The sequence below is a fragment of the Schistocerca cancellata genome, chromosome 7, assembly GCF_023864275.1.
Source record: "Schistocerca cancellata isolate TAMUIC-IGC-003103 chromosome 7, iqSchCanc2.1, whole genome shotgun sequence".
Classification (NCBI taxonomy): Eukaryota; Metazoa; Arthropoda; class Insecta; order Orthoptera; family Acrididae; genus Schistocerca; species Schistocerca cancellata.
In genome coordinates this window covers 611,437,204-611,452,117 of record NC_064632.1, presented here as the reverse complement: position 1 = coordinate 611,452,117, position 14,914 = coordinate 611,437,204, and the positions used below count along the sequence as shown (strand labels likewise).

The 14,914-nt window shown below is 42.0% G+C and overlaps 1 protein-coding gene across 1 annotated transcript in view; it reads left to right on the top strand.

Annotated features, from left to right (window-relative positions):
• LOC126092292 (uncharacterized) overlaps positions 1-14,914 on the top strand; it is a 230,263-nt gene that overhangs the window by 108,610 nt on the left and 106,739 nt on the right. The window contains exon 3 of the mRNA XM_049907811.1: positions 8,877-9,088. Within this exon, the coding sequence (XP_049763768.1) occupies positions 8,877-9,088 (212 nt within the window). The remainder of the gene's footprint in view (positions 1-8,876; positions 9,089-14,914) is intronic.

Below are 14,914 nucleotides of genomic sequence, written 5' to 3'. Positions count from 1 at the left end.
TTCACCTCGGCATTCTTCTTCAACCACGTCATCATGCGGTACCCTCACCCAGCTGACCCCTGCTTCACCGGGGCGCACCACCAACAACCAGTCCACTTGCCAGCCAAAGGTGAATACAGACACCTCTGTCGAACTAATGGACCAAATTCCTCCAGCCTCTGAACTTGGTCCTTGTGCATGTTCAAATTCTGCCGCTCGGCAGCCCCCACAGTTACTACCATCTTATTTGACCCATCTCCTGCATCTCCTGTGTATCATCAGATATGGTTATTCTGCAATGTAACATTCATGGCATCATATCCACTAGGTTTGAATTATAGCTCCTCTTGTGATAATACTGTCCAGTTGTTTTCTGCCTCCAGGAAACAAAATTACACCCTCACAATTGTTTTCACCACCAACACCTCACTTCAGTCTGTTTTGACCTTCCTCCTGAGTTGGGGTCTCAGGCTCATGGAGGAGTCAAGTTGCTCATTTGAGATAACATCTATAGTTTATGTATTTCCTTGCATACCCATCTTGAAGTTTTTGCTATCTATCTTTCTCTTCCTGGTTTTGCCTTCTCTCTTTGCAATGCCTATTCATTCTCGTCTCCTGCTGTCACCAGAGTAGACATTAATTTATTCCTCAACTTCCTCCTCCCTTGTTGCTCCTCGCCAACTTTACTGCCCACCATCCCCTTTGGGGTTCACCATGCCCCTGTCTGAGAGGCTCTCTCCTAGTAGATATCTTCAACCAGCTCAATTTCATCTGTTTGAACACAGGTATACTTGCATTTCTTTCTGATTCCACGCACTCCTTTTCCGCCTTGGACTTTCCAATCTGTACTGCTCTGCTTGCTTGTTGCCTCATGTGGTCTGTTCTCTCTGATGCACACTCAAGTGACCATTTCTCCGTTGTCATTTGTTTGCTAATGCCTATCCCATCTGTGCATGCAACCAAATGGTAGCTTTGCAAAGCTGATTGGCAGCTCTGTTCCTAAATGACCACTTTCGAAGAACACCATTTCTCCTGCATTGATAACCTGGTAGAATACCTTACAAATGCTATCCTTACTGGCATGGAATCTTCCATACCTCACCCACCCATGGGGCCCACAGTCCCCTTTGTGGGTATGTGTGTGATGCGCATGGGGCCCCGAGCTATTGCAGTCTCCTTCCTGTTTCCAGACTGCATTACTTTCCCTGTTCCTCTCCTTCCCTGTCCTTGCTCCTTTCTCCCTGCCCCCTCCTTTCCCTCTTGGTGGACTTCTGTATATTGACCTGGTTATCCTCCCAGCTTTGTTTTTTGTATGTGCTATTGTTTAGTTTGCTGTTTCCATCTCCTTTTTGGCATTTTTGGTCTCCTTGGTGTTTGACCTCCATTTCCAATGTTTTCCGTTCAGTGTGAGCCATTTGAGGATGAACTCCCAAAATGGTTTCCATGGTGCAGGTTGTTCTCCCCCTCCCCTTCCTTTTCCCCTTGCACCCTGGCCCCCTTCCTGTCTTCCTGTTAGGTCACCAGCACAGTAGCCAGTCCTTGTGGTGGGGCTGTTAAGTACCCACTTGGCTGAGCCCCCTGACAACACAGGGATCACACTGCTAGTACCACATTTTTAAATGCCATCCCATGATGGTGAACTGTGTCCATTATAAACAGCTACGTTAAAGCGTTGCCGCATTTTCAGGGATAGCAAAAAGCTAGTGGGCATTCATCTCAGAGCTGTTTTATTAGTTTTACTCCCTCTCCTGTTGTTTGGGGTAATCTTCATCAGATTTGGGAACCACTGTTCATTCCCTGGTTCCTGATTTGAACATAGAAAACAGTGTTGTTATTGACCCTTGATATCTCCAACACCTTGGGTCACATTCCTCAGAGCCTGATATGGAAGAAGTTAAGAAGTTACCAGACAACTGCTGTAATACCTTCAGTGGGTTCAATATTTAACTACATGGTGCAATCCCAGCAGAGCGCTTTTACGTCACACATAGCTCATGCAGAAAAATTTACCCTTGTTAAAGTTAAGACTTTTCATCACTCTCATTTTTAATTACGATGCTACGTTAGCTAAGTTTGAGAGCATGTTGTGTTTTCCGTGCAGGTCACCTAAGAAGCATATCGCCTGAGTTTTACCATTATTTCCTTCTGTTCAAAAACTGACATTTTAGACTATTTTGTTCTCTGCTTGCCTATTTTTGCGTCTTTATTACAACTGTTCACATCACTGCAGATTAGTTCGACCAGGTGGCTGGCCAGTGCTTTCCAAGTTAAATGCACCAGTAAAGCTGTTCTCCTGTATTACTGCTGAGTCGATGTAAGTGTAACGCACAGTATAAAACCTATCCTCATTAACTTACTTGACTGTGCTCGTGACAGCTTGGCTTCTGCTCTACGTGAAATGGAATCCAGTGAGGTTCCAGCAAAAGTGGCAGAATACATAGTGTTTACATGAGGTTTATTCTTATGATGAATGGAGTATAGACACTTTCAAAGTAGGCCCCTTCAGCTTTTGCACACCTCTCCCAGTGGTGCTGCCACTGCTGGAAGCATTGCTGGAAAGCTACTTTTTGGACAATGCGCAGCTGCTCCGTCGAATTCTGCATACTGTCCCTGTTGTGAAATCTAGTCCCTTTCAGAGTCTCTGTTTGTTGAGGGAAAAGCTATGAGTAACTCAGTGCTAGATCAGGGGATTAGGGAGGTTGACAAACCACAGCCATGTTGTATTTGGCCAAAAACCTCCGAATCAGCTTTAAACATGGCTGCATTGTCAGCGACCATTACAAGGTAAAATTAAAACAATTGCAGCCCTCGGTCGCGAAAATGAAGTCTTTTTGTCCTAGATTTTGGCCACTTCTAAGATAGCCTTCATCAGAAATAAAACATTTGAAACTGACACGTCACATATAAAATAAATATGAAGAGATAACACTTCACTCACAAAGCGTTATCACTTCATATTTATTTTATACGTGACATGCCAGTTTTAAATGTTTTATTTCTGATGTAGGCACTCTTGGAAGTGCCCAAAAACTACATCAAAAGGCTTCATTTTCGCGACCGAAGGCTGCAGTTGTTTTAATTTTACCTCTGAATTGATTGATAACAATGAGCAGGTGCATTATCACGGTGAAGGTGACAGTTGCCTGCTGCCCACAAGTCCGGTTGTCTACCTCATGCTGCTTCATAAAGGTGACACAGAACCTCTTCTTAGCACTCCTTAATTACATTAGTACCTTCTGTGGCATACACATGATGGACCACACTGTTGGAATACAAAAAGGCAGTCAGTATGACTCACATTGCTGCAGATCTCTCTCCCTTTCTTGGGTCTCAGGGATGATGGATGTCAGGATCGGAACTTTGTTTCTGGGTCATACCCATAAACCCAGGACTCATCACCAGTGATCACTGTGTCAAAAGTTTGGCATTACGATTCACAGTTTCCAGCCTTTCCTGTGCGATCTCCGAACAAAGTTGCTTCTGTTCAGTAGTAGGCAACTTTGACACAAATTTTGCTGAGATCCTCCTGAGGGCCAAATTTTCTATTAAATTGGAGTGCATGGACCCAGTACTAATTTTAACCTTGTCTGCAGGTTCTCTGATCATGATCTGTCAACATTGCATCACCAGGGTCCTTGTAGATCAGTAACAAACTCATTTGCGGATGTCGAGGGTCTACCTGAACTTTTCAAATCTTGCAAAGTGTTTCGACTTGAGAATCACCAAGCTGAAATCAAAATTTGATGCAATAGCATTGTTCCACTTTTGTGTCATTTTGCCCACAGCTCAAAATCCAAAGACTACCACTTACTTGTGGTTTCTTGTGAATAGCTAACCAGCAACTGGTTGTTCCTTAAGCCATTAAAAATAATCAAGCATGCACACTTGTGTATGCCTATTAATATAGAGAGCACACACATCCTGATACCATTGTTGGTTTCAACAATAAAGAGTATGGTTGGATACTGTCTGGACAGCCTTCGTATTTATTTTTCAGGCCTCCTTTCAGCCTTAATTTATTACTGTGTTATCTGTACTACAGGCAAATAGTACGTCACCAGCAAGACAAAAGTGGTTTATATACAAAGGGTGTTCAAAATGTTTTGCACACCCATCTCTAATTTTTTTATTTTTTGCAGAAGGAGAATGAAATTTTTTGTGAACATACTCGGAACTTTTAGCTGTACATTGAGCCTACTCAATGTAGCCTCCATCAGCTGTGACGCATCTGGCCCAATGTTCTTTCCATGATGTAAATGCTTTTTGGTAAAATTCTGAGGATTGACTTTTACACCATCGCTTGACACAGGAAATAAGGTCTTTCTCACTATCAAATGGTTTACTGTGCAGGTGGGCCTTCAGATGACCAAATTGGTAAAAATGAGGCGGAGCTGAGTCCGGACTGTAGGGAGGATGAGGAACAATTTTCCTACTCATTTTCCAGATTTTTTCCTGCTTCATAAGCGCTGTATGGGGTTTGGCATTGTCGTGGTGTAGTCTGATGAGCTGACCCTTAAGCTGTGATCTGTACGTCTTGATGGCATGTCACAGCATGTCCAATGACAAACAGTAATGGTCCTGATTAATTGTGGAGCCAGGTTCCAAAACGTCAATGAAAATTACACCACACTGATGCTAGAAGGAGGAGGCCATCACCTTTCAGCCTGTTGTTCATGAAAGTCTTGGTTTCTTCTTCCGAGTGGAACCTGGATGACACCACTCCATTGATTGGGTTTTGCTCTCTGATTTGGGCAAAAACAACCATGTTTCATCCTGGGTAATGATGCCGTCAAAACTCTGTTTCCACTCTCTGGTAAAGCTTTTCATGAGAACCTTGCACACATTCTTGCTCAATGTTTTCATTTCTCTTGTCACTAATGTACCCAATGTGCACAGATTTTTCGGTACCCTAGTGACTGTACCAGTGATACCACATTACCCAGTGACAAACGAGTCATTTCAGCAAGCTGTCGTGTCATCACACATATGTCATTTTGGATGATTTGATCAATGGTCTCCTTATTCACATCACTCACTGCCGTTGATGGTCTACCACATTGTGGATTGTTCAGTAGAGAGAAATCATCTTCTTCAAACCACTGCAACCACTGCTGTGATACACTGTGTCATCCCATAAACAGGGAGCAACTTCCTGTAAATCGATGTGGCAGAGTAATCACCGGTCTTAAAGATGAACTCCATCACCGACTGTTGTCACAACCTGACATCTACTTAACAATCCATTATGGCTCACCTATCAGTAAAAGAAAATACTTTTCTGTACCAACTTACAGCTAAATGTTCCAAGTATGTTCACAAATAATTTCATTCTCCTCCTGCAAAAAATAAAAAAAATAGAGACAAATGTGCAAAACTTTTTGAACACCCTTTGTATGTTACACTACATCGTACTCTTCATTTTCTCAGTTTAGGAATCTGAAAACTTCATGCAGAAAAACTGGTAATAGTTTTGGAGGTGTGGAATTATCTTGCCTGACTACTTCTTCAGCTCACAGTTTTCACTGCCCTGACGAGATCGAATGGCAGCTGTACGCTTTATCCAGTACAGAAACGCTGATTGAATATGTGTCTTGTTTCTTAATGGCTGTTTCTGCAGATTTTATTGAAACAGGCAAAGACTTTGTAAAAATCAATGAATCCCATAAAACCTAGCAATTCTTTCTCATTGCTCGGCTCAGTAATTTCATTCATGACTTGCAGATGGTTCATTGTGCTGTATCCAGCTTGTTCCTTTGCCTGATTAAAATGCAGAGTTTTTTTGTGGGGTTGGTGGTGATAGTCTCTACAATCTTGTCCAGCATGACAGAAAGGATGCTGATACTGAGATAGAATAGGTGCAGTGTTCAAAGTTTTGGGGATAGTCTGCCTCCACAGACAATCTGTGAATAATTATGGAACTTTCTGTTGTGTTATTTTGCCTCCAGATTTAACCATTTCTGTTGAAACACCATCACCTCTGTCTGCCTTTCCATACTTCATACCTTGGATAGCTGTGTGCACCTCATCTGGTTTAAGTGTATAGTGTTTTTATTGTCATTATTAATTATCTGTGTTTCTGATTCATTTTTTAAGTATGCGGACACTTATGAAAATCCTGGAGTGTAGGCAGGTTTATATCTGCTGTTGGCTACTGTGCCACTTGTCACGTAAAACAGTGAAAACTAGTGTGTACCCAGCATAAATTTCTGTTTTGTTTTCAATTGTGTGTATTATCAAGTTTCCATTATCTCATCCTCTCAAAGACATCTACAAAAAGATTTGTTCAGTTCAGCAGGTGGTATCACGCTCGTGTTACCATAAAAATAATAATAATAAATAATAAAAATAAAAAATCTTTTCATTGATTATTGCATTATTCAAACCTGCAAAGCTTTTTTCAGTTTGAATAAGTATGCCTGTCAGTTAATTGCCCTGTCCAGCTGTAAGTATAAAACTTTCTCTTTTTTAAGGTGATAAAGTAACTGTTTAATTTAATCGAATATTCCTCCCAGTTCTGAAACCAATTCTCGTAACTCATTTTCGACTTCCTATGAGCCGTAGACAAGTAAAGAAGCAAGGTGTTGATAAGCAGCTCACAGTTTCCCAATGGAAAACTGTATACAGTTACAAATAATAGTGACACATTTTCAGCTGCAACTCACAGCAAACTCCCTCATGTATTGCTATGCTCAAGCAACTGTATATTGTTTTCGGTGATGTAAAGATTCCTCTTTTTAACATTTACTCAGTAAGAGGGTGGTGCTAGTCTGTAATCCATTACATTTAAGTTTTGTATCACAGTAGTTGCATGGTGTTGCGTAGTGAAAGCCACAGTACATTCATCTTTACAGAAATTTGCAACTCTTTTATACAAAAATGAAGCTTGTATGTCTTTTCATTAATCTTTCTTTTGCAAGCAGTCCACATTTACAGGAGTATCCCATTGACGAGCCTAATCCTTTATTTAATCTTGATATTTTTACAGGCGAAATACCCTCAGACTTTAAGAAGAATATAATAATTCCAATCCCAAAGAAAGCAGGTGTTGACAGATGTGAAAGTTACCGAACTATCAGTTTAATAAGTCACAGCTGCAAAATACTAACGCGAATTCTTTACAGACGAATGGAAAAACTGGTGGAAGCCGACCTCGGGGAAGATCAGTTCGGATTCCGTAGAAATGTTGGAACACGTGAGGCAATACTGACCTTACGACTTATCTTGGAAGAAAGATTAAGAAAAGGCAAACCTACATTTCTAGCATTTGTAGACTTAGAGAAAGCTTTTGACAATGTTGACTGGAATACTCTCTTTCAAATTCTGAAGGTGGCAGGGGTAAAATACAGGGAGCGAAAGGCTATTTACAATTTGTACAGAAACCAGATGGCAGTTATAAGAGTCGAGGGGCATGAAAGGGAAGCAGTGGTTTGGAAAGGAGTGAGACAGGGTTGTAGCCTCTCCCCGATGTTATTCAATCTGTATATTGAGCAAGCAGTAAAGGAAACAAAAGAAAAATTCGGAGTAGGTATTAAAATTAATGGAGAAGAAGTAAAAACTTTGAGGTTCGCCGATGACATTGTAATTCTGTCAGAGACAGCAAAGGACTTGGAAGAGCAGTTGAACGGAATGGACAGTGTCTTGAAAGGAGGATATAAGATGAACATCAACATAAGCAAAACGAGGATAATGGAATGTAGTCAAATTAAGTCGGGTGACGCTGAGGGAATTAGATTACGAAATGAGACACTTAAAGTAGTAAAGGAGTTTTGCTATTTAGGGAGTAAAATAACCGATGATGGTCGAAGTAGAGAGGATATAAAATGTAGACTGGCAATGGCAAGGAAAGCGTTTCTCAAGAAGAGAAATTTGTTAACATCGAATATAGATTTAGGTGTCAGGAAGTCGTTTCTGAAAGTATTTGTATGGAGTGTAGCCATGTATGGAAGTGAGACATGGACGATAACTAGTTTGGACAAGAAGAGAATAGAAGCTTTCGAAATGTGGTGCTACAGAAGAATGCTGAAGATAAGGTGGGTAGATCACGTAACTAATGAGGAGGTATTGAATAGGATTGGGGAGAAGAGAAGTTTGTGGCACAACTTGACTAGAAGAAGGGATCGGTTGGTAGGACATGTTCTGAGGCATCGAGGGATCACAAATTTAGCATTGGAGGGCAGCGTGGAGGGTAAAAATCGTAGAGGGAGACCAAGAGATCAATACACTAAGCAGATTCAGAAGGATGTAGGTTGCAGTAGGTACTGGGAGATGAAGAAGCTTGCACAGGATAGAGTAGCATGGAGAGCTGCATCAAACCAGTCTCAGGACTGAAGACCACAACAACAACAATTTTTACATGTTCCTTAGATTATGTGCCTAATACACAAGTTGTTATATTCTGCAACTTACATCAACAAGGGTTACTAAATGTCATGTCTGTCAGGTCTTGAATGATATTATAGATATCTACTTGGTGGAAAAAGTAAGTGTGTGTGCAAACCAAATGGTGCCGTCTATATTTTGCACACAGTAGTTAGAGCATAAGCCGTGAATGTTAAACATGACACACTGAACAAGATTGAAATGTGCTCTACCCTCAGTTTACCAGTTGTTGCAGAATGACAGCATTCACTATTTACTGTCAATCATTCTGTATGTTAAGGAAAAAGTGGCTCATGATGAAAACTTAAGTACTGTTAATGCTACTGATTTTGTCATTATGCTTAGTTATTGTCTATCAAATGTCCGGAAAAAAAGAACAAAAAAACTATCTCTGCTGCCTGGGAGATAAATACTTCTCTTTCTGTGGTTATTGATTTTAATGCACTGTAATATACCAACACTTATAAGTATTTGTCCAATGTTATAATTGTACATTTTCAAATTGACAATTTTTGTAGCCAGACCCAGTGTCAGTTTTGGCTGCACAAATAGAAAGAATTTCTGACCAAGCAAAAATAAGAGGCAAACAAGCACTTGAAAAGCAAAAAGCAGAGAACAGGAAAGCCTCAGAAACTGAAGACCTCCTTAAAACACGGAAAAAAACTGTTCGGGCTGCAGAAGACCTTATGGCAGCAAAGATTGTTGCTGGGAAGAAAACATTTGATGACAGGTATACAACTTCCTTCCTATTCTTTACATTGATGTGTTTCAGCTTTTGTTGTATTTTACTGTTGTCACTTTTATTTTTTTGCTACTACTCTACAAGGTGGTTGTTGTTATTTACTGTTGCCCATCAAATTTATTCTAATGTAAGATTGTTTCATCTAATTGAGAGAATGCAGGATTAACTGATGGAAAGGCCTCATTTGTTGGCAACCTGTTTCATGTGGTAACTGCTGCTTAGGTTGCTTATTGCTAACTGAACTGGTCCTCCTCTTCTCACACAGTCATTTTCGAAAGGAACTTACTCCAAAATCTTAAGTATTCAGAAATTAAGGAAAACATCCTCCAGGTAAATATATGCAATGTAGCAGAATGGTCTTTCCAACGATTAAAGAACAGAATGAAATTGATATTTTGCCATTGCTACTGTTGGTAAGTTTTCCAATATTGTTGAAAAAGATAGGTTGACAATCTTGGAATAAGACCCTTTTATTTTGGAAGTAATTGATTCACATGGTCAAGTTACATTTTTAAAAATATTTTAAATTGTTTCTTTTTTTGCTCATACATTTTTGTACTATTGTATCTCTCATCAAAGGACATGCAAAATGGTTTCACTGATCATCAGTACCACTGCTACATACAGGCCGTTTCGTCAGATCATCATAGAAATACCTGTATTCATGCAAAATATAATCAAGTAAACGTATATGTCGTGCATTTTGTTCCTGTTAATAGCCACTGGTCCAGTGTAAGCCCCTTTAGAAATTACAAGCAACAGACAAAATAAAATATTCTTGATATGTTCACTAGACTACAAATGAACACACGATGCCATTTTACATTTCTCAGTGCTGTTCAAAAACAACAACTGCTGAACTTAGAAAAGTGAAACATGACACATAGTGCATTACGTATTCAATAAAGGGTATACAAAGATGATCACTGTTGAAAGGGGATTATTCCATGTGTAAAAGCCTTTCTAAAATGATGTCACTGTAATGAAGTCACAGACACACATTTACATTGTGTGGAATAAAGCCCTTTTCATGCAGAAAGATGTATCTCTGCATATAGAGTCTGGTACCATTTTGATCTCATTTTGTCAAAATTTTGAGTAAAGCCGTTTCAGAAATGACCGTATCAATTGTATCGTTATTATGAAAAGGACAGTTGCTATTCACTATACAGCAGGGATGCTTAGTCATAGATAGGCACAACAAAAAGTCTGTCACAATATAAGGTTTCAGCCAACAAGCCCTTTGTCGAAAATCGAAAGACCAGTGCACGATGGGAGGGGCAGCCGAGTGTCGGTAAAGAGGAGGCTGGGCAGGGATGGGGAGGGGGAGGGATAGCGGATGGTGAAGTGCTGCTGGGGAGCCTGCAGGGATGAGATGGAGAGAGGGTAGGGCAGCTAGGGTTGGGTGCAGGGGTTGTGTAGGGCTGGATGAGTATATTGTGTAGGTTTGGTCGATGGAAGAATACCACTGTGGGGAATGGTGGGAAGGACAGTGGGCAGGACATTCCTCATTTGAGAGCACAGTGAGAGGTAACCAAAACCCTGGCGCAGAATTTAATTCAGTTGTTCCAGTCCTGGGTGGTAGTGAGTTATGAGGGCAGTGTTCCTCTGTGACTGGACGGTGAGACTTTGGGGGGTGGTGGGAGACTGGAAAGATAAGGCACAGGAGATCTGTTTTTGTACAAAGTTGGGAGGATAATTACAGTCTGTGAAGGTTTCGGTGAGACCCTCGGTATATTTAGACACGGACCGCTAGTCACTGCAGATACACCAAACACAGGTGTCTAGGCTGTATGGAGGGGACTTCTTGTTATGGAACTGGTGGCAGCTGTCAAAGTGGAGGTATTGCTGGTAGTTAGTAGGTTTAATATGGACAGAGGTACTGATGTAGCCATCTTGAGATGGGGGTCAGCATCTAAGAATGTGGCTAGTTGGGCTGAGTAGGACCAGGTGAAGCAAAAGGTGGAGAAGTTGTTGAGATTCTGGAGGAATGTGGATAGGGTGTCCTCACCCCCATCTAGATCGCAAAGATGTCACCGATGAATCTGTAGCAGTTGAGGGGTTTAGGATTCTGGATGTTCAGGAAGGATTCCTCTAGATGGTGCCACGCGTACCCCATATTTGTTTGTAGATAATGCCTTAAAAGGAAAAGTAATTATGGTTGAGGATATAGTTGGTCATGGTGACTGGGTAGGAGGTTGTTGCTTTCGAATCCATCAGGCATTGGGAAAGATAGCATTCAATAGCAGTGAGGGCATGGGCATTACGGATGTTACTGTAAAGGGATTATATGCATCACATAGACACTTTCTCACCAAATACATAATTCTTGTGGCTAAAGGCATAAAAATATTGCTGTAAATGCAAACAGTGGAAAATCCAGGATGGAAACACAAACACACACACACACACACACACACACACACACACACACACACACACACACACACACACACACACAGTGTCTTTGGCTACTGTGGCCAGACTGTGAGCAACAATGCATGATGGGAGGGGAGGGATAACAGGGTAGAAGTGGGATATGGTAAAGTGCTGCTTGAAGGAGTGTACAGGGAAGAGGTGGAGAGAGGTTAGGGCAACTAGGTGAAGTAGGGAGGTTAGACAAAGGGGTGGAGGGTTAGCGGAGGAGGAGAGAAAGAAAAAGACTGAGGGAGTGTTGGTGGAATAGAGGGCAGTGTAGTGCTGGAATGGGCTCAGTGGGTAAGGACGATGACTAAGGAAGATTGAGGCCAGAAGGGATATGAGAACTTAGTTTATATTACAGGGAGTGTTCCCACTTGCGCAGTTCAGAAAAGCTGGTGTTGGTGGGAAGGGTCTACAAGGCACAGGATATGAAGCAGTCATTGAAATGAAGCATGTCATGTTTGGCAGCATGCTCAGCAAATAGGGTGGTCCACTTGGTTCTTGGCCACAGTTTGTCGGTGGCCATTATTGGGGACAGACAGTTTTTTGGTTGTCATGCCCACATAGAATGCAACACATTGGTTGCAGCTTAGCATGTAGATCACATGACTGGTTTCACAGATAGCCCTGCCTTTGATGGGATTGCTGATGTTTGGAGTAGCTGCTGCTGGTGGTGGTGGTGGTGGTGGAGGGATTTATGGGACAGGTCTTGCTTCTAGGTCCATTACAGGGTTTGAGCCATGAGGTAAGGGGTTGAGAGCAGGGGTTATGTAGGGATGTATAAGACTAATGCTTAGGTTTGGTGGGTGGCAGAATACCACTGTAGGAGTGGGAAGGATATTGGATCGGACATTCCTCATTTCATGGCACGATGAGAAATAGTGAAAATCGTGGTGGAGAATGTGATTCAGTTGCTCCAATCCTGGATGGTATTGAGTGATGAGGTGAATGCTCCTCTGCGGCTGAATGATGGGACTCTGAGAGGTGGTAGGTGACTTGAGAGGTAAGACACGGGAGGTCTGCTTTTGTACCAGGTTGGGAGGGTAATAACAGTCTGTGAAGGCCTCGGAGAGACCTTTGGTATATTTAAAGAGGGTGGCTCATCACTAGTGATCCCAACAGTTATGGGTGGCTAGGCTGCATGGAAGTAACTTCTTGGTATGGAACGGGTGGCAGCTGTCGGAATGGAGGCATCGTGGTGGGTACTGATGCAGCCATCTTTGAGTTGTAGGTCAACATCAAGGAAGGTGGTTTGTTGGGTTGAGTAGGACCAGGTGAAGCAAATGGGGGAGAAGTTGTTGAGGTTCTGGAGGAATGTGGATAGGGTGTCCTCACCCTCGATCCAGATCACAAAGATCTCATCAAAGACCTTCAGACCTTCTCTTCTTCTCCCAGTCCATACAGTAGAAACACTTTTTCACCACCTACCCTACCTAGCCCCCCCCCCCCCCGCCCCCCACCCTTCCAATGCCCACAATCACCCACTGCTAACTTTCCAAAAAATTTTTAACCTCGTATCTTGCTTCACCATCATTCCCCAAGTCCGTCGCCATACAAACTAAACTTAAATCCTCAGTAGGAACCACAATCCACCACCTAAAAATCAATCCCAACGTTATAATCCTGTCTGCTGACAGTTGTTTTGAATCACAAGGGTTACCTGGCAAGAGGACTCCACCAGCTGTCACATTCAGCCACCTACAAATCCTGCCACAGTGACCTTTGTCGAAAAATCCAGCAGGATCTCCATTGTCTCCTCAAATCCATAGGCTGAAACCAGAATATCTCCCCGAAGTCCAACCCTCTCTTTGCCTCCACCACTCCCCACACACTTATCTTCCACATCCTTCCTAAAGTCCATAAACCCAACCACCCTCCTCCATGCAGGTCTGGGGATTAGAATAGGCCCAAGATATTCCTGCCTGTCGTATGAGGCGACTAAAAGGAGTTTCACACATTTCGGCCTTTATGTGATGGTCCCGTGTAGGGTTTGACCTCCATTCTTCAAAATTTTCCTGAAGAGCTAGCCAAGTGGGGTAGAGCACCTTACAAAGTGCATCATGTCCATCGTGCATTGAGCTCTTTAGCCCACTTTCTCGTCGTCACATTACAGTCCTGCCCATTCTCCATCTCTTGAGCAAGGACACTGTATTGGTAGTTATGACAGCTTGGCTGTGGAAGTGGAAGGGTAGCCCACAACATAGACAACAGTATTCACAATTACAAGCACCCAAGCTTTAATGATCTTCCAGCAATAAAGGCTCTTAACAAATCTCAATTAAGCAAGGACATAAACTTGGTTACAAACATATGTTAACCTTCAACCAGTGAATAACCACAATAAAGAATTACCAATGAATAAAACGTAGATAAAGGACTGCTTTACAAGAATGCTTAAATTAAGTAAATCATGAAAGCTAAGTTACAAATTTTATGTTAAGCTTCAACAGGTGAATAACCCTAATAAAGAATTCTCATTTAAATAAAACATAGATAGGAAAATGCCTTACCAAAATGCTTGAATTGTGTAAAATCATGAAAAGCTGAGTTACAACTTTTCTCACAAACTGCTTAGGAATTTACAGCAAATAAACAAGTTTGATCTGTTTAACCAGAAGGTAACTGCCAAGTCCAAGTGACCGAGGCCACTCAGAGCGGACGACCGCCCCAACGCTGGTCATCAACCGACATCGTCACGGCCCAGTGGCCACCATGCTAAAACAGACTAACGTTTCGGTAAGCGACCGACAGCAACACAGGAGTAACATTGACTGAAAGTCGGCGTACGCCTTACAAAACATGGCACACCCTGAAGCAGGAGCAGGCACAGCTGACTAGCGGCCATACAACCGTTCGCAAACAAATCTCACACTGCCCGTACTAACGCGGGAAATGATAGCGAGGGACAAGACGCCACGTGCAAAGCAGCAACCGTGCCTACCCCTCAACCACAGAACGTGCCCTGTCTCCTTGTCTATGGTAATACAATTTATAGCACACAAGAAACGATTTAATAATGGCATTAGTTCAACGCAATATCAGTTAACAGTTAGGTCCAGTAAAGATTTACCAACGGATTTACCTTCAAACCAACTTCCGGACCACAGGCGTAAATTAGTAAACTTGGCATAAGTTTTCACCAGACCGATAAACAAGAAATCAAATTAAACAGTTGCCAAAAATACAGTCACAATATGCAAGCCCTTCAAGACCTTGCTGTCTTACTCACAGTTATTATTAACGGCAAAACATACACAAATGAATGACAAGAAATTCAACACTGAAAGCAAAAAAACAACACACCACAAAGGTTAAATTAATTAATTTGCAGACGAGCCAGTCACTGAAACCTCAGTTCCACAAGATTAGGACTAACCTCACTCGGCAGCAATA